Source organism: Heloderma suspectum, chromosome 1 (genome assembly GCF_057233095.1).
Source record: "Heloderma suspectum isolate Gila_16-S chromosome 1, 16-S_ref, whole genome shotgun sequence".
NCBI classification, from domain to species: domain Eukaryota; kingdom Metazoa; phylum Chordata; class Lepidosauria; order Squamata; family Helodermatidae; genus Heloderma; species Heloderma suspectum.
Window position 1 is genome coordinate 381,951,001 of NC_139458.1, and position 25,734 is coordinate 381,976,734.

The 25,734-nt window shown below is 43.7% G+C and overlaps 1 protein-coding gene across 1 annotated transcript in view; it reads right to left on the reverse strand.

Moving 5' to 3' along the window:
- Nucleotides 1-10,987: 10,987 nt before the first annotated feature.
- MDGA1 (MAM domain containing glycosylphosphatidylinositol anchor 1) overlaps nucleotides 10,988-25,734 on the reverse strand; it is a 386,593-nt gene continuing 371,846 nt past the window's right edge. Inside the window, exons 15-17 of the mRNA XM_084832471.1 lie at nucleotides 21,765-21,889; nucleotides 13,757-13,865; nucleotides 10,988-11,388 (exon numbers count right to left, since the gene is read on the reverse strand). Coding sequence (XP_084688597.1) covers nucleotides 11,297-11,388; nucleotides 13,757-13,865; nucleotides 21,765-21,889 — 326 coding nt within the window. The 3' untranslated portion in view covers nucleotides 10,988-11,296. The remainder of the gene's footprint in view (nucleotides 11,389-13,756; nucleotides 13,866-21,764; nucleotides 21,890-25,734) is intronic.

The following is a 25,734-nucleotide window of genomic DNA, read 5'->3' on the forward strand; positions in this document are numbered from 1 at the left end:
TGGTCTTTGCCCTTAGGCACTTTAACATCTCAGGCGAAATCATACTTAACTGACAGACAACCCTTGCCCTCCTCCTCCTGGATGGATAGCTTTAGGTCTCTTTTCCAGTACCCTGTAGCAGTTTGTGAGCCATCCCTTTCTTAGCTATTAGCCAACTTCGGTGAGGGTCCAGGGCTGGCCTTTCTGTAGCCTCAAACGGAGGCAGAAAAAACAGAGGAGACCTCAGTGCTACATACTGCACTGAGGGTACCAATGCCAGCCTAGGAGAAAGATGGGAAAATCTAGTACTTTATACCTGGATTAATCTATGAGCTCCTATTATAGTGGCATACATCTGTAAAGTAGCTATACCCATAAGGCTGTCACAGCTCTGCTTATGGAATCAGAAAAAGGCAGTTAGTAAGCTCTACAGCTCTTTTGCTACCATAGACACACACACATGCACACAGAGGCTGCATTTGCACATAATGCTAAGCCATACTTTACATTAACCATGGTTTGTTGCTTTAGCCATGCACTGTCTTGCAGATGAACAAACAAACTATGGATTGATTTCCCTATTTCTGGCTCATTTCTCTCCTGCCCATTTTGCCAACATTCAGAGTGGTTTCATTTTCAGGCTGCTCGTGCTGGATGTGTTTCAGGCCAGACAGCAGCACAAAGAAGGCTTCAGATATCACAACAAACCATGGTATAAACAAGCCAGACATCATAAGCCAACAACAAACCATGGGTTCTATTTGTGGTTTGTAGCTGGTTAACAAACCATGATTTGTTTGTGGGGATGGATACAGACACAACAACAAGCCAGATTTCAACAAACCACACCATGGCTTAGTCCTATGTGAACCAGGCCAGATTCTCAATCTCTGTGTTGTCCATTCAGAAAACTCCATTAAAAAAACCAACACAACAGAAAGCAGAGTTAAAGGGAGAGTTTCTCTGTTCAGGCTCTAGGCTCCAAATCCTTCTGCAGTTATAATTAGTGATGGTGTTGAAGTTCATAATTTCCTGGTTCAGTATATGAATTTGACCAGCTCATAATGCTTGGCTGTATTATGAATTGAGTGTCATTTCCATCAGAAGTTCTTCTCTGGCTCAGAATGTTAAATGGGATTCTCTGCTTGTGTGATCAGCGTTCAGCAGACCAGGCGACCAAAACCAGATGCTCTGTAGGCGTATGCACAGAAATTCTTTAATGTTAACCCCATATTCTTGGTAAAACTCTCACTAAATTCTGTGAAATTAGTTATCTGAACTTCAAAAATGTATGTGTAATTTAAGAAACAATGCTGTACTATTACAGCAAACAATCCCCATAAGGATGGCATCAACATTTGCCACAACTTCACTGTGGCATGTAGTACCAAACTACAATTCTCAGGGCACAATAAACTAATGCGCATGCATGTAGCACCATTCTCATGCATTTGCCAACATCACAAGCCAGTTCTGAACTGAGCCAAGGGGAGTTCAGCTATCACTAGTTATAATTATAGGCTTCTCGGTGGAATAGTCTGTGCAGGTATTCTTGACCTTTTTTGGGTGATCAAACAACCCATGGTTTGTTAATTGTGGGTTGTTTGAGAGTGCGTGGAAGCAAATAAGTGTGTTGGCTCCTGACAGCTCGCCTGCTTCTGCTTTGCCATGGGTTAAAATGCTGGGTTGTTTCTCTCTCAACAGTCCCGCATGTTGGGTTCACATGTCGTGGAAACAACCCAGAAACAGGACATCTCTCAGTTGTTTAACAAAGCAGAAGCAAACGAGCAGTTGGGAGCCAGCACACTCGCTCGTTTGTGCTGCTGAACAACCCCTGGTTAACAAACCATGGGTTGTTCATTGTGTGTGAACTGGGCCTATTCTCTTATAAAGGGATTCCCTGTTAAGAGTCTTGCAGTAGGCTGAAGTACCCAGACACAGTGAATGAAAAGTGGGTGGCGGTGACAGACCTCCTGGCAAATGTGGGGTTGTTTGAGTCAGTGCCCTGAAGTTTCAGTGGGCTACTTTTGCTTGTAAGGGAGAGCCTACACATGCCTTATTTAGTGGTATAGAGACTTTGGGCCAATCCTCGTCTCAATGGAGTAGAAAATCCAAATGATGCCCCTCCCACTAATGGTGGAAAAATAGTATAATATAAAGAACTGGCAGTTTGCTGCCTTTTAACAGTACCGAAGAATCTGCTGCCAAAGCAGGCCCCCCTTATCTTGCCTAATGGTAGGGCTGGCATTGTCAGTGACTAAATTCATGGATCAGATATCCGCTGGATTTGCGGGTGGGGTGGGGGTAGGGGGTTGTTACAGCTCAGAGGTGTCTACATATTATTTCCCTGTATGGCTTCCTTAAGAGATTTACATTTCTAAAACATTCCTTCCATTTGTTCTCACATTAATGTTTTGGAGAATGGCATTAACGCCTCAAAGGTCATCTCCTCCAAAGCTTTGCGCAGTGAAAGGCCACTCCACAAGACAATGTCTAATTCAGCGCTTCTAAACTGTATGAATGTGCGTATGTTTCAGTTTATAGTACAATTTAATTTATCGAAGTGTGACACAAGACTCTGCTTAGATAATGCCAGCATTTGGCTTACTGAGGTTTGGATGGATACTAGGGAAAGGAGTTCTAGAATAATAAATAGTACAGCAGACGATCACACCAATAACATGGTGCCACCGGCAGAGATCAGGAGAAGCCAACAAGATATTTCACCAGGTATGATTTGCATTTTTTAATATGGAACCTGGAGATAGTAATATATTGGCTCTGCAAAAGGTGTTACAATCTAAAATAGGATGCTTTTTGTCTGTAAACTGTATAGACATTTCACAACTGAATGGTAATATACAGGTGCAAATGAGCTGCATTCAGGGCTGGCCCTTCCATGCAACAGGGTGAAGCAACCTCCTTCAGGCAGGACCATAAGCACAGGTGAAGATGAAGGCAGAGACTGGTGTCAGTGGGGCAGCATGACTTTTTAAACCGGGGAGATGATTCCATTTGGGCTCTGCTTCAGGAAGCAAAATTTTTTGGGTCGGCAATGGCTATAGCTCAGTTCAGCAACGAAGCAATGGATGCTGGCTGAAAAAAACAAGGGCTGCAGGAAATCCAGGTTCTAGTCCCCACTCAGCCATGAAGCTCACTGGGTGACTTTGGGCCAGTCACTGACTCTCAGCCTAACCTACCTCACAGGGTTATGAGGATAAAATGGAGAGGAAGAGGACCATGTAAAATTCCTTGGGTGCCTTGCAAGAAGAAAAATGGTGGGATATAAATGTAATTATAAATAAAAAAATAGGAGTTTGATAGTGATCTCCTATGTCTATACCCATCACATGATCTGTTAAACATTTACACTTCTCTCTTGCCTTCTCCTTCTTGTGGAAGACTCTTTCATAAGAAAACAGAGAGCTCAAGCTGAGATTTGATGTGATCCTCCACTTGGAACAGTGTATTCTACCATCTCAGGATTCTACCGCCTGAATTTCCATCTCATTCTACTGCCTATGTTGGCCATCCCTGAATGAACAAGGAGAAGGTAATACCACCTCATGCTTTTCTGTAAGGCAGGACACTTCCTCCTGAACCTGCCGTTGTCACCCAGAAGACAGGCCACTACTGGCCTGACTCACTTTTCCACTTGGGGTAAAACTCAGGAGCACTCAAATGCCCTTGCCTCTTTCATAGGCTGACAAGCAGCTTAGGGCTGTAAGCTTCCTGTGACTACCATAGTCTCTAGACTGCCGTTTATTACCATGGAGCATAAATTGGTCCTCGTTAAAATGCAATTTTCCAAGGCACTATGGGAGAGCTTTCTCTGTAAATGTCTTGCTCATTTATTAAACATCATCCAAGGCCAACCAGGGCAAATGACAAACATTGGAATGTGAAGATAGTACTTCAAAGACTGGCAGCTCCTGCACGGAGAATGCCAGTCCTGCCATTGGCATGCTGGCTAGCAGCTGCAGCAGTGGGTTCCCATATATATTGGAGAGAAATGAAGCTGTCTGTGCAAGAGGCTGCAAAGGTAAGAAGAATCCAGTCTGGTTTCAGCAGAGAGTAGGACCCTAGTGGTGACCAAAGATGGCTCTATGAGACTGTTTTACCCTTCCAGGGTAAAAGGAATCTAGGTCTAATGCCTTCTTGTGAGGCTTGAGCAAGGTTAGGCTAGCCCCCAAAGAGAGAGTATGTAGATATGCTCCTTCATGGGCTTTGAACAATGCTGGTATCTTCTCCACCTAGGTCATACCCTCTCATCCCTTGTATATGGTGCATCTGAACATACAGCCAGAATGGGCAGAAGGTAGATTACGAGCTACGGATGATTTGCCGTAGATCAGGATGGGGTTTCTGACTCCCAATGGTTTAACAATAGGGACAACAAAATGCCTTTCTCTCTCTCCTAAATTAGGCTGCTAAGATCAAGAAAGCTTGTAGGAGATGAGGAGTAGATTTTTTGCATGAAAGGATTTGCATGCAAGCTTCAGTTCTGGTCAAAAAGCAAATCCCTGGGCTAAGCATGTGCTCACAGGCACCTTGTTCCCAAATTCTATGTCTGCCGTCCTGAGCCACTATTTTGACCTGACTTCAGTTGGTTGGCCTTGGATTCTAGTAAAAAAACAAAGCTGATTCTGAAAGTCTAAAGTCTCCCCCTCCCTGCCTTACAGCATGCCTGGAGATTAAATTCAGCTTGCATTGCCCACTTAAGTATGTCCTGTAACAATGAACTTATATGTTTTATATGAGGTCACATGGCACTTGGCATGAGACCATAGAGCAATCCTTCAAACCTCTCACAAAGTGGACTAACTTGGCCCACCCCAGAAATAATAGCCATAAGTGCAGGAAATTGTTAACAGTTTTACACAATGACAGCCAGAGATACAACCACACATGAGTCTATAAGTTCTAAGATGTGTCCCCCTTTTATACTATTTATGCAGCATAAGTACCGGAATTTTTAATCATCTTATATAATTTCCCCCCATGTTCGATTTAGCCCCTTCCTCAGACGTTCTACAGCAATTCATCATGATCTTTTCCCCGTGGTTAGCTAGATCACATAATACAAAGTTGGTTTTTTTGATCAGTTTTGTGAAACTAATCCTTCAATAAAAGAGACACATTCTACTTCTTCTGGTTGGAATACAGTCCCCAACTTGACTGGTTTGGCTATGCAGCCATGGAAAGTTTAAGTAATAAGGAGCAGTTTTTCTGAATGCAATCAATGCACAGCATTAGAAAGCAAAGTCACCCTGATGTTCTGTATAAAAATCTATGTTGCTTCTACCCAAGCCCTCTCTCTTCAACTGGCCAACCAGGTGTCCTCGGAATACTTGCAAGCACAAGCAAGCTGCTGATAGCCACCCTATCACTTGTTCTCAGCACCTGGTAATGAGAAGTATGGTTTCTCGGAATCTGGAGGGTATATTTAGCTGCCATGGCTAATAAATATTGATGGCCTTGCCGTCCATGAATTTGCCTAATCCTTTTTTAATAGCATGTCATACTTCTATACCTGTAATGTGTGCATGTATATATGTATGTGTGTATACCCACCCCGCATCACATATACGTATTGCCTGATTCTTGGGCAGAGCAATCCTATGGTCCCTGGGAGAGAATCCCAGGTGCCACAGGATTTTTTGGAGTCGACTCTGGATTCTGATCCCTCCCCCTGTCCCCTGCCGTGGAAAGAACTGCAAAAGCAACTTTGGGGAGGGAGAAAAGGGGGCATTCTAGTGGGTGGGGAGGGGAGAGGGAAGGAGAGGCGGGGATCTGCAGTATCCTGTGGTCTCTCCAGCCCCGGCAGTGACTTCTCTATATGGCCTCAGAAGCCTATCTAGAGAAAAACAACAACAAGGAGAGGTGAAAATCACCTCTTGCTCCTTCTGCTCTGCCAGGTGTTTGCCCACATAGCATAGGATATTTGGAGAGTTCCTTCAAAGGGCATAAGGTTGTATCCTAACTTAATTATGCTTGTCTTTACTGCATTTCCTCCTACAAATGTCTTGATGAAAGGAACTGTATCTAAGATTTCTGTTGGATCGACCCATTACTGACAGTCATTTCTCCATTCACTGCTGCGATGCAGCAATACATCTTGCCTTTTGGACAGAAGGAATATCTTCTGTAACAACTTTATCACAATTACAGAAGGTTAATTACAAAGTAGTACAACCAGTCTGAAGCTGCAGCCCTCTTTTAAGATGGCAAAATGCAGTTACATCTACAAAAGCTTGCGTGGCTAGGGAATTGGATTCTTAGCTTCTTGTACTCATTAAAAGTACCACTTTGATAGATCAGAACAATAATTGTATATGTACTCTAAACGACAGCACAACACGTGACAGCCATTAGGCTATAAGTAGCTTTTGATTCCAAAACAGCTAATAACACATCACTGGAAATATCTGACATTTACTTGGAGGTCTAAATGGGACCCCCCCACACACACTTTCATGGGACCATTTGTTCTCTTGTGAAGGTGGGGGCACAATATCATCAGTTATGGGGTGGGGGCTGAATTCTCAGATCTTTCAGGTTGGGCTTACCTTCAAAGAAGAGGTGGCCAAGGGTCTTTCGCCAAAGGGAGTGCAGCCATCCTCTCTCTGGAAGAATGCCCCAGGGACTGATGCTACATCATGACATAGTACTGTTCCCATGGGACATTCTCTCCCACATGAGAAAGGGAATGCTGTTAGACTTGAAGCAGCAAGAAAACTTTTTTTCTTTCTGTAAAAAGAAAAGAAAAAAAGGAAGAACAAAACCCCTCAGCCACCTTGTCTTTAAAAGTAAACCCACTACCTCAAATCATCTGAGATTTTGCCCAACAAAGATTCATCCAATTATTGGGTGGCATTTTCACCCCCCAAATACTGAAAAAATCTGGGGCAAATATTGAAGTCCAGCACTGTCCAGTATGAATGCAACCCAACTCAGCTTTGCTTGCAAGTGTTTATAAGCTTCCAGTATGAGCTATTTTGGTCCCAGGCTTAGGTTTTATGCACAGCCTTTGCTGTCCTGCATAAGTGAGGCATCCTCAGTACTATATGAACTCCTTCTATACTCTTAGCAATTCGGACAATGACACAAAATCTTTCATTTTAGCCTTCAGGCTTCTGACAGGCCAAGGCACTTGAGATAGCAATTCTCCCTAAGGAAACGGAACCTGCTGCTTCTAGCCCATAGAAAGAAAAGAGAATGAAAACAAGAAGGGTATCGGTAAATGAGGCTCCCTGAGACGTCTGTGATGACTAAAAGACTGATATCTCATTGATAGATACCTGAGCAAATGGTGGTTGAATACTTGATCAGTCTCTACAAGAGAATCTACTGTATCCTCTATATATAGACAGGCACTTCATTGGTCCTTACTTACATATTCTCACATAGATGGATGCTCATACCATAAACCTGATGCAGAAAAGGGGCAGACAAGAGGGCAACAGCAACACAGGTTCTGCATTTTGTTTCTCTTCCCTTTCTATATTGCCAGTCTCACACAACTATTCTTCCTAACATCACTAAAACCCATTTGTAATACATCTCTTCCAATACCCAGAGTATCTTACAATGCTTTTTACCCCTAGCCCGCTCAGTCCAAAAGTAAATGTGGCCTCTAACAGTGCAATCCTATACTAACTTACTCTGAAGTAAGACCCACTGTATGTAGTGGCTCTTACTCTGAGGTAATGCATATACGATTGCAACCTAAGAGTGCTTGCTCCAATGTGAGCAAGAGCTGCTGAGAATACAAAGGTGACCTAGAACAGAAATCAGAACTAAGACCTTGGTTGCTTCTCTCCCTTTTGGAAATTCAGTCTCTTCTTTTGGCCTGCCCTGCCCTGAGCGATTTTTGCAACACAATTAACGGGGCTGAAGTACAAAAGAAAGCTTGTCCATTACACAGAGGAGCCATCCATAAGAGCTTTTGCACATGAGGTATTGATTGTGCACTTGTGATTCCATGGTTGTTTACAGGTTCTTTAGATGACACCATGATCCTCCCATTTCGCTTCTATTTTTTAAGAGCACTTTCCCATGTTTTTTAGAGTGGGGAAAATGGGGTATTATTTGTGAAAGCAAAAGAAAAGCTATTTGCGCTATTCTGCTACAGCACAGTGCCACCTAGAGCAGATGTAGCAGAAAAGCTCTTTGTGTAGAGCTCGGATCTCAGTTCTCTGACAAAAACTAAAATAGATGCAGCAATTAACAACCTCGTGTAGAAAAGCTCTAAAAGAATGAGCTAGGGCTCTGATCATGGATACAGATGAATGCAGAACCCTGGTAATCTGGGGAGACAGAGGGCTGAGGATGCTAGACTTAATCTTGTGTAACCTCTGGCTGCTTGCACTCTACCACACAGATGCTTGTGATGAGCTTTTGAGTAGCTACAGTGTGTCTCCTAGTTGCCTGAACCTGCTTTTAGTCCCTGCTAGTTGAGAGAGGTTATTGTCTAAGCACTTGATTACAAGGAGGGCATCCCATTTCCTATTGATAACACCCCCAATGGCTCTAACAGCCCTGAAATCAGAAGGAAGGGTGAGGCAGTCTCCTCTCTTTTAGAGGGGAAAAATCAATACCAATAATGGAGGCCTTAGATGTTTTGAGGCCTCCCTCCTCCCTTTTTCTAGCTATGCCTCCATGGTAATCCAGTATCAATATCCTTCTTTTTAGCAAGAGATAGATGGGGTAGGATTTTTTTTTTGTCACAGCTGCTCCTTGATTAGCGAGTGGTGGACAACGATCAATTCTAGATTTTACCCCTCTGGAGCAGTATGAATAAAAAACTCAACTGAGGCTTCTGGGAGGAAGAACGTATATAATCGGATACAGATTAAATTATATGATAATTTGTTCAGCTAAGTTCTGGGCTGCTATAAACTATCCTTTCTCCTCTGCCACCATCCACACACACAGGCAGACCCATAGAAATATCACCATACACCCCCACACATCAGTGTTTGTGTTCATCTACCCTCCTCAAATTTCTGAAGCAGTGATAATATCATGGATGTCCCACTCCACAGGCCACCAGAAATTCAAATCTTCTTACATGTGGGAACACAGGCACTGCTCTCTTATCTTTGGATGAGAACAGCCATTATGTTTTGAGGCCTGCAAAGAGTTTTGAAGAGACCTATTGGAAAAAAGCAGAAGCAGCATCTCGGGAAATAGCATAATTATCTGGCCACAGCTAAGCACTTGGACTGCCTGAGAATCTACTCTGTAGCTTCCTGTGAATCCACCTCTGCAAACACTAATTTAGCACACAGTTCCTTTTGTGTGTGTGGGATAACTAATAAACTGTCAGCTACCGGGGAAGCCAAAACAATTAGCACTTCCTAGATTATTTTAATCCTCCTCCAGATATGTATGTTATTAGCTGGAGAAGTCCAAATGTATTGAGAAGGCATTGAGGAAGGTTGGGAGGATGGTGGGGTTTGTATACCTAAAAGAACGCTATGTTGCTCCTAGAATACAAATGCAACTCACAAGCTAGAAGTAATGGATGCACTGGTGCAATGTGCACGACTGTAGTGAAACCCTTCCCTAGGCAAGCTGCTTATCACAGTAGGGGGCAAAGTAAGATTTCACCAGAGCTGTTCATTGCTGTAACAAACTGCCTTGTTCATACTAAGCAGACCACGTCCTCCTGGTTTCATATGAGTAGTTGGGCCCAATGATTTTGCAGGCTCAGTATTGCCCAGCTCAGGTTTGGGAGCAGCAAACTTGCTTTCCTGAGATAACTTATTTTCTCACAGTGGTAGCGTAGCATCCCTGAAACATAATTTAGTCTTTATCACTGTCTATATTCCATTTCACTTTGAAATCTGAATATTAGAAACCAAGTGGCCTGCCTATACCAATTCTTATGAGTGTGGCCTGTTTCATTGTCTGTTTTTTCCGATAATGACCAAGTGTGTGGGCTCCACCTGTCTTCCACCTCATGCTGCAACTGAGATGCAGCTGTCTCATCCTTGAATAGTAAATCAAGCACCGTGTTACAGGCCCCCTGCAATCAGTGATATGCCAAGGGTAAGGTACTACAATTAACAAGTAACTATTGCAATTTCAGATGTCATAGGGGTGACCTAAGGAGGGCTTAGGAGAAGACTGAAGGTAGTATATGTGTTTCCCTGCAGTTAAAAAAAAGTTTGTGGTGGGCGGTTACAAAAAGGGAATGGGAGATAGATAAATTAAGAACAACAACAGCAACAACAAGCTGAGAGGAGATCCTTGCCTTAAGGCTTCTGTAGCTCATGCTTTGACATTGACTGACTGCAATGCCCCCATTCAGCCACCTTGCCTCGGTCCCCAACCAAGACGCCGTTTCTTTGAGTCCCTGTGCTGGATTGACAATCTGCCTCTGTGATGGTGAAAAGAAACAAGTACAGAGGGAGAGAGCTGAGCAGCTTGAGAAGGGGAAAAAAGAGGGGTTGGAGGATGTCCACAGCTGATCCCGCAGCTTATGTCTGTCCCAGATTTCTCCATCCATCTCCACAATCCACAACAGGTCTGTATCACTGCTTTGTTGAACTGAAGTTGGGGGCACAAAGGTGTGAAGGACGGGTCAACGCAAATTGCACATGGATAGGTAAATACATGAGAGTCTTGAAAATGCATATGGAGACTCTGAAGCACATGCAGAGGGGGCAAGGTTCTGTGGTCACCAGTACGCAGGGAAGGAGTGGCCCCCAGTGGAGACAAGTGGGATGCTGTTTCGGAAGGGTGAGGTGATGCTGCAGCAGACAGGTGGCAGGCAGAGCCAGTCAGGGAAAGGTCGTAACACAGAGATCCAGAAGGGGAGCGCTGTGCTAGCATGTCTCCTATACTGTGGCTCGGCAGTCAAGGAAGGTACAGTTCTGGTAGAAATTTTGTGCTTTAATATATTTTGTTTTTGTTCAAAACAGAAGTCCCCACTTCCCTGAGGAAGTCCTGTCCACTGTTCCCAGGGAAACATGGTTTTCCCCCTTTCATTTATCCTTTTAAATAGCTTTTTATTCTCATCTTTGCCTTTCATTCCATTATTTCCATCTCTTCTTTCCATTGCTTCCTCCCTCTTTCTCTTGTGGTTTTTGTTTTTTATTAACATTTGTTTCATTTTTTAGACATTATGACTTCCTCCAGGAATCCTTCTGGTTCTGAGCTGGATCCCCTTTGCGTGGTCATGCTTGTTAGTCTTTGGTAACGTATGGACACTTTGGTGTGCCAGTGAGGAGGGGGAGGAAGAGGAGCAGAGGTGACCAAGTAGGAAAGGAGGAGGAATGTCTCAGAAGGCAGGAGCACTCGCTTGCTATCATCTGAGCAGCACATAAAGGAAGAAAAGTAGTGGTCCGCAGAGGGAAGATTTGTGTTGGGTGATGGCACCATTTCCTGGAAGGGCAACCGCTGTAGGGCAAGAAAGAGAGAAGGATTAGTCATGGAAAGTTTCTTTGCATTACAGTATAAGTAATCGTGGAAGAAAGGACAGTCTAAAGAATAGGATGGATCCCAGGAATGAATCATACTAGGCAAGGAGTTATATTATGGAGGTGCTGGCTAAATATCTATCCAGACATTGAAGAATGGGCCACAGATACTGTATATCACAAGATGTCCAAGAAAAATGTTCACTGGGAGACCATAGGATGCCGCCTTATGCCAGGTCAGATGTTTTGTCCACCTAGTTCAGCACTGTGTGCTCAGATGGGCAGTGGCCCTCCAGGGTTTTAGGCTGCAGTGGTCTTCCTCATCCCTTGCTAGTGATGGCCACCAATTTGGGGCCTGTGCCCCTGAGTGATTTACTCTGAACTGGCTGTATGTCGAGGTTGTTAGGGATACATGATGTCATGGCCATCCAGCAGCCACCCTGGACCTTATCAGGGAAAAAACGGATTTCCTGGACTGCTTAAAGTCTGATTCTTTTCCTCAAATTGGGTTCTCCCAGTATAGTTGCTGTGTGCCCCAACCCCCACATTGACCTTAGGAATGCTAGCCCTGTCCAGGGGTGTGCCTTTCACCGTGACCCTGGTCAAGGGGTGTTTCCTGACCCTGCACAAACCAATTAGTGTCTCCTCAGAAGTAACTCCCATTGTGGTCAATGAGGCTTGTCCTCTGAATGCCCACATCAGAACTTACAGAGATCCCCCTCAAATGACATGGCACAGTTTAAAGCCCAATCCCTTAAGTGCGGTAAAGCGCAGTCTCGAGTCTCTGATTCTCCTTTGCTTGGTTTACTGCATTAGGAAGAAACTACTTCGACCTTTTGTTATAGAGGTCCTGTGGGTTAAAATGGGGGCTGGCTTCTGTCTTTGTGTTCTCCCCCCTTAACTTTCCCAGCACAAGCATGTGTGTGTCTGCTCGGAAATAACTCCCATTGTGCTCAATGAGGCTTGCTCCGGAAATGCAGGTGCATCTCAGGGGAAAGGAGAAAGGGGGGGGGAGCCTTTCTTATTGGTTGAGCAGCCCCTGCCAGTCAGATGCCATTCACTCCAACTCCCATGCCCATCAGGAAGTATGTTCCGTGAAGCAATTTTTACTTGTGCAGAGAACCTGCTTGTGGAGCCCTGCATGGACCAAAGCGCAGCAAAGCTGATTCCTTTTAAACAAATCTGGTACTCCTCCTTTAGCTTCTCCTTCCATTGTCATGGAAACACAGCCCGGGATGGCTTTAAAAGGGGATTGGACAAATTCCCGGAGGAGAAGGCTATCCATGGCTACTAGTCCTGATGGTTGCCACCTCCAGTATCAGAGGCAGTATAGCCATGTACACCAGTTGCTAGGAACATAGGTGGGATGCTGCTGTTGCACTCATGTCCTGTTCGTGGGTTTCCTGCAGGCAGCTGGTTGGCCACTGTATGAACAGAATTCTGGACTAAATGGACCCTTGCTCCAATCCAGTATGGCTGTTTTTATGTTTTTATGTACCTGATCCCTTTTTTAAAACAAGAGATGCCAGGGATTGATCCTGGGACATTCTGCATGCAAAGCATGTGCTTTACAATTGAGTTATTGTTCCCCCTATACTTTAAGCATACTTCAATAAAAGCATCTAATTGAGTTCTGCTTACCACAGCCCTAAATGCATTTACTTTGAACTAAGTCTCATTGGAATGTTTCATGTCAATAAACGTTAATGAAAAACTAGCTTCCTCTCTGGCATGGGTGGTTTTATGATTGTCATGGGGGGTGGGGGAGAGATTTGAGACAGGTATACACAAGGAAGATTTCTTCATAATTTTAGAAGAGGCCTTTCTGCCTCAGTCTATATATAACAATCAATAAAGGCTAATAACAACAATAGCAACAAGATATCTAGCTTGTGCCCTGTGGCTACTGCTATAATTACCGTTTATCTCCTAGATTGGGGGGGGGGGGTTTCTCAAAAAACAAAACTCATTTGGTTAACTACTGTGGCAAAGATTCTGAGCAATAATAAACCTTCCATTATTATGTGTGGCAAATCGGTTAAAAACCTGGGGATTGTGAGGCATGTTTCCCAGTTCTTGTTTTGACAGGTCACCCCAGAAATATTATTTCTGCTTTTGACACCACTGTGGCACAGTAAAGTGTGCAGGCACGCACATCTTAAGTCAATTATGAATCACACACATACGCACGCACGCATGCACATATATATATATATATATATATATATATATGAGAGAGAGAGAGAGAGATGCTATAAGCACACACTTGCTTATATAGAGCTTTCCTATAATTTTCCTTACATTTTGGATACAAGTGTATATGCGCTACACCCAAGATAAAAACTCACCTTTATTTGGGACAATTGGCTTCCTTGGACAGTCACCTTTTTTTAGAGTGACATCATCGATGGCAATATCTCCCTCGGAGCCTGTGCCACGGACACCTTCAAAGATGATCTGCAGGAAGAGAACATCAGAGTTGGAAAGGATCTCAAAGGGAAATCCAAGGGTCCAACCTATTCTGTCATATGCCATTCATTAAGGCAATAATACCATGATAGTTAAAATAACAACAGCAGCAGCAGAGAATAATAATAATACAGAATTGCTTTTGGGCCCTTTAGGTTCACTGTCTGCTATTACAAACTCGGGGATCAATGAGAACACATGTTTTGGCTTTTCATTCATTTGGCAAGTTCAGTCAGCAAAGCCACGTGGAAAGGTATATATCTACACTACAAATGTATATTTGTTTTTTTTATCACGTTCAACGGTCAGGGCTTCCATCGAAGAATCCTGGTAACTGTACTCTGATGAGGTGCAGAGAAATCTGTTGAAGGATCCTAGCCTCTCCCCTTAACAAATCTACAATTCCCTGAGAAGAAATTACCGTGGTGTATGTGTGTACACACTGCATTGTTTTCAGTGGCTGCCCCTGGGTTTTTCATAATTTGGGTCACATTTCTAAAAATCCTTTTTAACACCCCACATTACAATATCTTACTCTAGTGCAGACCCACACTCAAAAAATATGTCACACATATCAGGACTTTCTAGTACTTTTACAGTACAGACATGTTTCTAATGCCTGTACTATATAAACACCATTTGTTACATATAGAAGGAATGTATTTTTATATGCAATCACACAAGAGGCACTGAAAATGAACAGCAAGGATTAAAAAAACGGCTCAAACTTAGCTCTCTCTTAGAATTGTCTTCTCCCTGCTTCTTTTTCAAAAACTGTGCTATCTTCAGCATGACCATTTCCCCTTCCGAATGCCACAGAACGCCACCATGTCTGGGTCGTTTGCAGAGCAAAAAAGTGGCTGTGATCAATCAGCAGCCACTGAAGGGGGCAACTGTCACTGTTAAAAAATTAAGAAAACAGAAAAAAATGCCCGCTGCTGCTCCACCAGTAAGGGTACGCTTGAGTTCACAAACGGTTTCAAAAATGTGCCCTCCATTGCCCCCAGTTTTAGGGGCCTAGTTTTGCTCCTCTCCCCAATTTGAGCCAGATGTTTTTCCTGAGAATGTTTGGCTCAGCCAAACATTCTCAGCACAAGTTTAGATGTCCTCGCATTTTACAGAGAAAGTAGAATCTTGTGATGGGTAGGGAGGTAAGGAGGACAGAGGAAGGGAGAGAGGCTCAGACAATAAGTAGGACACGAGGACAGCAGAGAAGGAAAACAGAATGGAACCTACCAAGATTAAATCAAATAATGAGTGTGAGAAGTGTAGTCAAGGGAAAGCACCTGTGCAGCACAATCTTTACTCAAAGTACCACCAAGATCAATGGGGTTTACTCCCAGGTACATGTGTGCAGGATTACACAGTCACCTAGGAGTAAATCCCACTAAATTCAGTGGGACTAATTTCTGAGTAGACATGCATAGGATTGTGCTGTAAATGTGCTGGAGAAGCAATCACATGAGTGGGACATTAGGTTTCAACCAATCCATCTCCGTCTCCTGTCACAAATTTTTATCACATCTTTGCTCTCGTCTGTCTCATCCTTTGATATAAGACATACTTTACTGAATGGACCTTCCCCATGATAACTGTGGAAGAGTCATTCCACACATGCAGAAGGGCAGTATTAGAATTTTGGATGGTGCCCCTTCAGACTGTAAGTAGGGGCTCAGTTTTGAATGCTTCCCTCGCCTCATAAGCTCTTTGCATGGAGTTAACTAGCACATGAAGGGAGATGGCTACATAAACCTTTCTGATGTGGTAGGTTACCTCACTTAGGGAAGGGTTTGTTTTGATTCTGCAGCCTGAAAGTACCATTCAGAATTCTACCAGCTCAGACATCCACCTCATTCTGTAAATCAGATTGCGGTTCTTTATGAGGGACTTTATTTTTGGAAGGGGATGATGGGTTGAAACTGGTGAGCAATTGTGGATATGTATGTGTGTTTACCTATTTTAATAGGTCATTACTATTTTGTTATCTACCCCATCCCTTAGGTCAGGAAGGTCACCAAATGGAGGAGGGAGGGAATGAGTTGAGCTGCTTCATTAGCCCCTGTTTGAGGCAGGAATGCTCGCTCCAGAGCTCAGATAGCTCCAGCCCACTCCTGTGAAGGCCACGGCTCTGTTTCCCTCTGTCCTCCTGACTTTGGAATCACAGGGGACTCCTTCATCCTCGAAGCCTGACAGTTGCAGCTTCGTTAGCCCATGCCACCCGTGCAGTTCCCATGGTTACAATATTTTACGGCAGCTTAGGGCAGAGGCTCAGTCACCTCCCATCCCCTAAGGAACAGAGCCAACCTCTGTATTCATGTCCCATTATGGAAGAGAAGGATGCAAGCCTGCCACTATCTGTCTTCACATGATGCAAAGCCCTGAACAGAACCCGCTAGCACTGTCCACATACTCAAAAGCAGATGTGTTGCCTTGCTACTCTCCTCTTGCTCCTGCTGTGGCAATTTGAGATTTAAGGATAAGGGCTGGATGGATGTCTCTATGAGATTCTCCCCCCTCCTCATATGAGATCCTACCCCAAAACCAACTGCGCTCTTTTACAGGGCCAGCCCTCCCATGAGGCAGGGTGGAGCCCCCATCTCAGGCTGTGGAACAACAAATAGTGCGGCTTCCCCCTGCTCCCGTGAGGAGGGCCTGCTGCCCACTCCAGCGGGGTGCTCTGGAGAGCCCTGCAAGCTGCTCTCCTGCCATGGCATTTGCTTCAGTGAGATCGCAGCCAGCAGGGCTCTCTGGAACAGCCACCCTCTGGAGAGTCATGTCAGCTAAGGAAGTGGCCAGTGCAGCTCTTCAGAAATTCAGCCAGGCCAAAATGCCTGGATCTGAGGGGGCCCTTCCTCAGAGCCAGGCATTGTGGAAGGGGAGTCCCAGATTGCCTGTACATGGGATGCCTGGTGTTGAGGAAGGACTGTCACACTGAAGAGCCACACTAGCTGCTTTCTCTGGTCATGTGGTTCGGTGGTAAAAGGAAAAGGGGAATCATGTGGTGCTGGTGGTGGTAAAGAGAAGGGGGGATGAGACACAGGAAGGGGATGGGAGGGGCATGATGTGGGGAAGGGAAGGGGGCATAACATGGGAAGTGGTTGTGACATGGCAGCAGTAAGGGGAAAGGGGTTGTGGGCTGTGACGTGGAAAGGGGGTGCAACGCAGCGGTGGTATGAGGAAAGGGGTGGGGTGCAGTGCAGTAAAGGAAAGGGGTGGGGTCATAATGTGGTGGAGGTGCAACACAGTAAAGGGAAGGGGGTGGTAAGAGTTTGTAACATGGCTGCGTGTGTGTTTTCTCGCCTCAGGCAGCAGGAGAGCTTGCGCTGGGACTGCTAAAGCAAATGTGACAATTTCACATGCGGGAAGTAGGCGATGGACAGATCAGCCTATTTCCAGTCCATATCAGTTTTGCATGTGTTCATTCGTAAGTCCATCCTGGCCCATTTCCACATTAATTTGCAATTTAAAAAAAATCTGCAGAAACATTTTTTTAAAAAAAATGTATTTAAATATATATTTTTGACAGGGATGGATGAACATGTCTGTTTCAATTTCTTTCAGTATCTCATTTTTTCAGTCATAAATTCTGCACATCGGTTTGCAATTTTTTTTTAAAGTTCAAACAAAAAATTGTCTATGTATATGCATTTTTGTATGCAATTATGCCTAATATACACATGCAAGAGGTTTTCCTTAATGTAATGCTATTTTGTATTTTTCTTCACTAATGTACACACATATCTGTGCACTTCCTGTATGGAGAACTGTGGCACAAAATTCTGAGAAGTGCGAATACTGAAGGATAACTGTGAACCAGTTCAAATATTGATACAAGGAGTGTGAATTTAGTAAAAAATATTTTATCAAAATGCAAACTGAATGAAATTCTCCCCCATCCCTAATTTATGAACGTATTTCTTACAAAACTCACATTTATAAATCTGCATTTCCCTCAAAATATGAATTTTTAAATGTATTTTATCCTAAAATACACATTTTAAAATGCATTTTGGTACCAGCCAGCCAGTACCAGCCATTGACAGCCAGTGTGGTGTAGTGGTAAGAGTGCTGAACTGGGACTTGAGAGATCTGGATTCTAGTCCCCACTCAGGCATGAAGCTCACTGGGCAACTTTGGGCCAGTAGGATGGTGGCAGAGTCTGGTTGGGGCTTGAGCTTGGCAGATTACCACCGGCTTGTCAACCCGGACTGGAGTCTGTGGCCCGCCGCGCTTGCCCAACTTGGCACGCGCCAAATAGACTGTAGTGTTGCGTAAATGGGCCTCTTTATGGCTGCCATTTATGCAAAATCAGCCTTTATGGAAAAGGCTGAGCCACCATTTTGTGAAGAATGGCAGCTTGGAGGAGCAGTGGAATGCCACATGCCGTTCGCCTGTGGACAATGCGGCGAGAAGGGTGAAGCGGTCGGCAGGGATCTGGCAAGTGGGGACAAGTTCGCCCATCTGTAGTCACTGACTCTCAGCCTAACTTACCTCACAAGGTTGTTGTGAGGATAAAGAGCGGGAGGACCACGTAAACATGGGTTCCACGCAAGAGGAAAACAGGTGGGATATAAATGTAATAATAAATAAATAAATAATAATTGCAACATTCAGAGAAGTGTGAAATCAATTGATAGCAATGTTCTAATCTGCACATTAGCCTGGGTGATGTGGAACAGGTCAGTTCACAAAGACAGAATTCCTCAAACAGCCCTATTGGGAATGTGTGTGTGTGTGTGTAAAAACAACATCCAGTCTTTTCACACCTTGTTTTCCTTACAAAAAAGGGGTGGGTTTTTGTTTTTTTGGCATCTGTGTGGCATACATATGCATTTGTTGCCAATTTGCAATGTGCACTTTCTACAACTTTCCACAAGTCAGCATTTCTGTTGTGGGGGCACTCCATTGTTTGAGGTCCATATTTTGTAGTGAAGAAAATGTAATATTTTCCCTGAGATAACACACCTATTGCTATTGTGATTGTTATGTGAAATCTGGTTGGCCACAGGCAGGTGCTGCACATTGTGATGTAATTAGTGATGTATGACACAATTCCCCTCCTCCCTGCCTCCACTATTTTGTGGATCTTTTAGTTTGTTTGTTTGTTTGTTTGTTTATTTATTTATTTATTAATTACATTTCTCTACCGCCTAATAGCCTTAGCTCTCTGGGCGGTTCACAAAAATTACATTTAATTTTTTAAAATGTATTGGAGGCACTGTGGTCCCCCACTGTACTACTCTTGCACAAGAATGTACATTTAGACAGATTTTTTGTTAAAGTAGCAAACAGCTAAATGGTTATTCCTTTGCAGTGCAATCCTATAGTTGCCTACTCAGATGTAAATCCCATTGAATTCAATGGGGCTCACTCCCAGGTAAGTGGATATAGGATTGCAACCTTATTCCTCCATAGAAAAACCATTCCCCCTCTATCTCTCTATCTGTTGTGTACAAATTCAGTATTACACTATGGTTACTGAAACGTTAGGTGAAAGAATTTTACAGCAACTTAAATGCGTCTGTAGGGCACTCGATGCAATCCTTTGGAAATGCTCCAAGTTCATTTCCAGTTCTTGCAGTCTGACAAAAAGCAGATGGTCCAGATAGAAGGAAAACATTTTTTTTTGCCTTGTATAAGCCTCATGGCACACATCCAAATGGCAACATTAATGTGTGCATCTGGAAACCAGTGTTCATGAGCATTGCTATTTATGCTCCCATCACTGTCAAATCTAAATGGTCCAGAATTCAGAAACATTACTACAGAAATGAAAACCATGCCTAGCCTGTGAGTCAAATCAATATATGCTGGAGCAGGCTCATAAGCAACTGAGTGATAACAAATTAGTTGCCCATCCTTGTTGTCATTAAGCGCACAGCAATAACTGAGCTACAAGCAATGAACAGCACACTCACAAGTAACTAGATTATTGTTTTATGGCACCCAAAAGCATGCTATGCACTTCAGAGCGAAGTAAAAACAAAGCAAATGCACACAGCCATGCCACATCCATGCATTCATAGGGAATCATTCAGCAAACAAAGACAATGAGATGCTGGGCATAAAATTCACAATAAATTCTCCAGGAACATGCACCTGTGGGTTTTGTAGTACACAAAAGGAAATGGGCAAAATAAGAAATGTGTCCAGCTTTGTACACTCTCAGACACTACACTTCACATTTATATCAGTTTTATCCCTGTTCAACAGTTACAGCTACCTCCAAAACATTCCAGGGAACCACGGCTTGCCATAGATGCTGCAAAACATTTTTGTTATGTCCTTAGCCCCAACCCCTGAATTACAGTTCCCAGAATTCCTTGAGGACAAAAAAATGACTGCTAGAACAGCTTAAGTCTGCAATGTAGAATCACTGTAGCGCAAAGAATCACAGAATGGGAGAGCTGGAAGCTGCAGCTCCCTCTGTACTGGGGAATTCCATAGTCCAGGTTGCAAGCTTTTGATATGAAATCAAAATTTAAAAATACACAGAAAATTTTAGACCTTGGCCACATACATTTACCAAATCACCCCAAGGAAATGCTATTGGGTGCAACAAAACATCCTGTCTCTAGCTATGGCATTTACAGCAAATGAGTGACCTTACTAATATGGATCCATTATAAACAACAACAACACTAATGTGCCTGGTTCAAAGCTTACAAGGTACCTTCTGCTCCCATGGATGGTCCCAATGCTGGAATGAGACATTATGGGAAACATGGTTATCTATGAAAGTAGTGGCCCTGGGTTTTCTCCTCATTTCTCCCCTGATAATGTTTAGTCATAGAACTGTATAACATGACACAGTGTACTGTCTGTTTTGCTGCCTCACCTGGCTGCTGTTTGTGGGTTTACGGAAACTTGCAGCTCAGTGACATCACATCCTCATATATACTAACAGCAAACATTCTCTGAGTGTGGCACCATCCTGGTAAAAGGCATGGCTGACTGGAACCCTGAACAGGAGCACTCAGTACTGCAACAGTTGGTTGCAGGTCCCACTTATATGTTTGGTATTACTATAGCAGGAGGAGAAGGAGGAGGAGGAGGGAGGAAGCTGCCTTATACTGAGCCAGACCATTGATCCATCTAGCTCAGTGCACTGCCAATATCTCTCCAGGGATTCAGACCAGAGTCTTTCCCGGCCCTATCTGGAGATGCCAGGGATCGAAGCTGGGATGTTTCTCGTGCAAAGCATATGCTCAACCACTGAACTATGGCTGTTCCCTGAAGTGCATACCTCCCTGTCAGGGAACTGAACCCTCATCTCCCATGTGACAGGCAGGGATACTTACCACTATACTAACAACGTGCTGAGACATCACCCAGCAAGCTTACAATTGAGTGGGAATCTGAACCCAGGTCTCCCTGGTCACAGCCCAACACTTTAGCCACCACACCACACTGCATGGCTGATGCTTTTGGCAGCAGTCACATATCTCCTATAATATCTACTTCCAGCCACAGTCACATCCATTCATCAACAACAAGGCAGCAGGTACATGATAGCTGTCACAAGCAACTGCTCAAGCCATATATTAGTGTACACAAGCTTCAGTACCACCATAAAGAACCACAGCTGGGGGAATGTAGGCATGTCTCACAAGCTAGTCTCTAACAGGAGGCCAACAGGTCTATTGCTCTTGAGCAAATGTTGCAAGTAGTAACCTGGTGCGCAAACAACAACAATATCTAGCCATTCAGGAGAGAAATAGCCTGCACGTTAATAAGTTCTCATGAGCGCTTTGACTTGTTTTCCACAGCCACAGTCCTAGGAGAGAACAGGCTTTGGGGCTAATTTTTTCCATTGGCCTTGCTAATCCATGCCAGACACCTATGTGAAGTGACATTTGTCTTCTAGGCCCCCAAGTATCTGCTTACCTGGAAAGGTCCGGCAGGGTTGATAGGTACATGTGCTTGTTGCCAGGTATTTCCTCTATCCCCTTTGAGTGACAAGGCTTGAGTGGGCTGTTTATTCTTCACGTGAACCAAGAGATTTAAGGAGCCTGTAAGAGAGTGGCACCAGACACTGGAGTCACACTACTTCTCTACAGCAACCTCTTCCTTTCTCTTAGGGGTCAATCTACATTTGCATCCGTACTAGATCTTGCACATTGGTCCTTCCACTGAAATAAGTGTGTATGAACATGAGCTATTAAAAAATCTACCCACCTTTTTTATGGCAAGTAAGAAGGAAAGACAGCAACTCCGAAGAAATTTCCCACCCTGTGAAGTGTTTCCCCTCAGAATCTCCTCCCACTTATTTGCCTGTCAATCTGATTTCACTATAGATTTAACGTAGATTTAGGAAATGTTCTATTAGATATTACATTATGTATTATTTCCTTGACTTGCCTGTGAACAAAATTGCAGCCCAAACCAAACCACAACTATCTGTTGCATCCCACTTTCTACTTTTGTGTTAGGCCCAAGTGCCGGAGGTTTCCCATCCCTGATCTACATACTGGATAGAGGCAATAGAAATAGGAATTCAGATTCAATTATCCTTCTTCGTACAACTCCTTCCCTTGAATGAAGCGGCAACTGTTATGTCCCTGTCCTGGCAGCTAATGACCCATTAAATCCAGTAAAAGTTGTATTGGCACGACCCTTGTTTGACATGCCTGCCACAAGGAGAAAGGGACATTGTGTACCATGTCTTCACCTACTGGTCTTCTGATATGAATGGCTAATTATTTCTCACAGGGTCACCAGTGCAAATATGTTATGACTGGCCCAAAGTCACATGAGCTGGATAAAGTCAACAAACCCAAATTGCCAGGTACTGAATCTACTGCCTAAGTGATCCATGTGACTGTAGCTGGAGGCAGATCTTGCTATGTAATTAAGTAAGCCTGTTTGGAAAATGGATTTGCAATTGCTGTTTGGCGACTTAAGTGTGGTGTAGTGGTTAGATTGATGGACATTGGGGAGACCCAATTTGGTACAGATTTCACTCAGGCGATGTTGCTCACTGGATGACCCTGGGCCAGTCAAAATCTCTCAGCCTAACCTACCTTACAGAGTTATTGTGAGGATAAAGGGGAGGTGGGAGAAAGATGGACTCTACATTCCCTGGAGGAAAGGCAGGATAAAAATGTAATAAATAATAAGTCTAACGTTTATTACAGGCACAATGTTTTAAATTAGAAAACTATTTTTCTTTCCCCCTCTAAATGCTTGCTTTTTATGTGGTTTCTGACTTGCCTTAAATAAATGTCTCTTATTTGGGTTCTGGTTGGGTCAATTTAGAACTTTTGTGTAAAAAACCACAATCACCCTGACCTTTGGTCTGACGTTATTGAGAAATTCTACTGACTAAAAAGTGTGGAAGTGAGTCGGGAAATGAAGACATATGCTTAGGCTCACATCAGTCCTAGGTTACTGCTCTTTGGTGTTCCCAGGTGTTCCCTACCTAATGGTGCGTGTGTGTGGTAGGTACTATCTACCTATACTATGGTGATGGCAACATTTCTCTGTGGATTGAGATGTCAGGGTTCAAATCAAAGAATGCAGTCCAGTTCTGGTCACCGAGGAACTGTGACTGAGAGGAAGAAGATGCCATACCATAACAGGGGAGCCCTTGGCTCTGTGACACTGGGTAAAAAGACTACTGAAGGCCATCAGACTACTTCAGTCACTCTGCTCTGCATTACGGATAGGCTGACTTTTTCTTCAATGGAAAACTTGATTAAAATTAATGCTTTAAACCACAAGTTTCTGGTTGGTGATTTAAATCACTGATTTAAATCAATCCACACTGGAACCAATTGCTGTCTCTATCAGCTAAAAAGTAAAAAAATTTCCTTGACAAGGCATTATCCACAGAGCCTCTACTTTGAAAAGGCAGACAGCAACAGAGCACAGCAAGCAGATTCCTTATCATCATCATCTTGTAGCTGGGTACTGTCTTTTCTTTGCTCTTGGCTCTCTTATAAGCTCCACATCCTAGTACTGCAGCATTTAATTTTACCAGTCAAGAAAGACATTAATCTACCAAAAGAGAATGTCATAGTAGGAGGTGGGCCTAAACCAAAATCCCTTTCCAAATATTTGATGTCTGCTATTGCTATGATACCCTTTATCCAGCTGTTATCTGCATTTATATTTAACTTTTTCCTGCTGGGGTGGTTAGGAATGTAGGAAGTTGCCTTATCCCAAGTTTGACCATTGGTCTAACTTCACAGCAAAGAAATGTGTGATGGCATGGCATCATACTTGAAGGACTGCCTGTCTCCATATGCACCTAGTTGTACATTAAGATCTTAAATTGAAGGCCACCTGTTCCCAGCTCCTGCTACCTGGGCTGGGGGTGGTGGGGATGGCTGGGTGGCCGAAGAGATGGCTGCCTTGACAGTGGCACTCCAGTGATGGAACATTTTCCCCAAAGAGGTTTATCTTGCACAACCTTATTGTCCTTTTGGTGCCAGGCAAATACCTTTTATTTTCCTGAGCTTTATTGATGCAATATTAATCCTGCTGGCTATTTTATGCAGCTTTTATATTTTTGTGATCTTTAGCTTAGTATAGCTTTTGTATTTACATTTTAATTGTTTTTAATTCTTTTTGTATACCACCTTGGGAACATAACTGAAAGAAATTCTTTAAAAAAAACTTTTAAAAAAGCAAGCAAGCAAACAAACAAAGACATAAATAAATATAGTGATGTGACTGCACTAGACTGGACTGTTATATGTCATAACACTCTATTTGAACACCTTTCACAGGCCACTGTATAATTTGACATACATGTGCACTGATTGCAGCACCAAAACCAAAACAAATTCCCCCTCCCCATTCTTTTCTATATATTTATTTAAAGGTTATTTTATGAATTAAGGCCTTTGTACACTCAGGGGATCTGTGACTAACTCAAAAGGATAGCTTTCTTCAGTTCAAAATCATGCTGCTTCCTGTATTTGTGCTCACCCTTTATGTCAGAGGGTTGGAGACCTATGACTTGATTGGGGTGGACAACCTTTTTGGCCCTGAGGGCTGCACCGGGTCCCTGCTGGGGTGGCAGGGCCCACACACGTATGTGCACGCACACGCACATTCACATAAAACTTGCACACAAAATATACAACTCCCTCACAAACACACACACCACTCACTCATACACACGCACCACTCACTCAAATCAAACTCCTGCCCAAGAGTGTTTCAGAGGTCTGGTACCTGCTTTGATCAGATAACACCGACATTCCTCCCTGGAACCTCGGTTCTCAAATCACCCAGCCATCCAGGAAACCTGGTTCCTAGCCCTTCTCCCTCCTCTAATCCACCCTCTAGGGATCTAGGAGCAGGCTGTATGGTTCCTGCCATCGAAACCATATTCCTTCCTAGAGTGCCATAGGGAGCAGGCAGTAGCCTTCAAGCACTGCTTCCTAGGATGCTCCAGGGCTTCTATGGCAGGAACCACAGAGCTCATTTCTAGAGCATTTTCCTTTTTTCTGTGTTTTTTTCCCCTCTGGGGTACTTGGGGTGGGGGTGGGGGCACCAGATGGGTCTTTCTGCACCCCTGGGCTAGACAAAAACAGTGAGGATCCTTCATGAAGCAGGGATCTGCCAAGAAACAGCTGGAATCATGATTGGTGATAAGCAGCTCTTTGGAACTGAGGGGAGTGGAGAAGATCCAAACCCAAGTGGAGAGGATCCAAACCAGTATCTTTGGCATCTACAATCACCGCTGCACGAATTTCCAAGGGCATATTTTAAAAACATCCTGCCCTGATGGTTATACAAGTCTCTGCAGTATGACTTTAAGTAATTCAACCACATGCAACATGAGCACAGACTAATTAACAGACTCAGAATAAGGGCAACATTAAGAGTCATCTAATCTAATCTC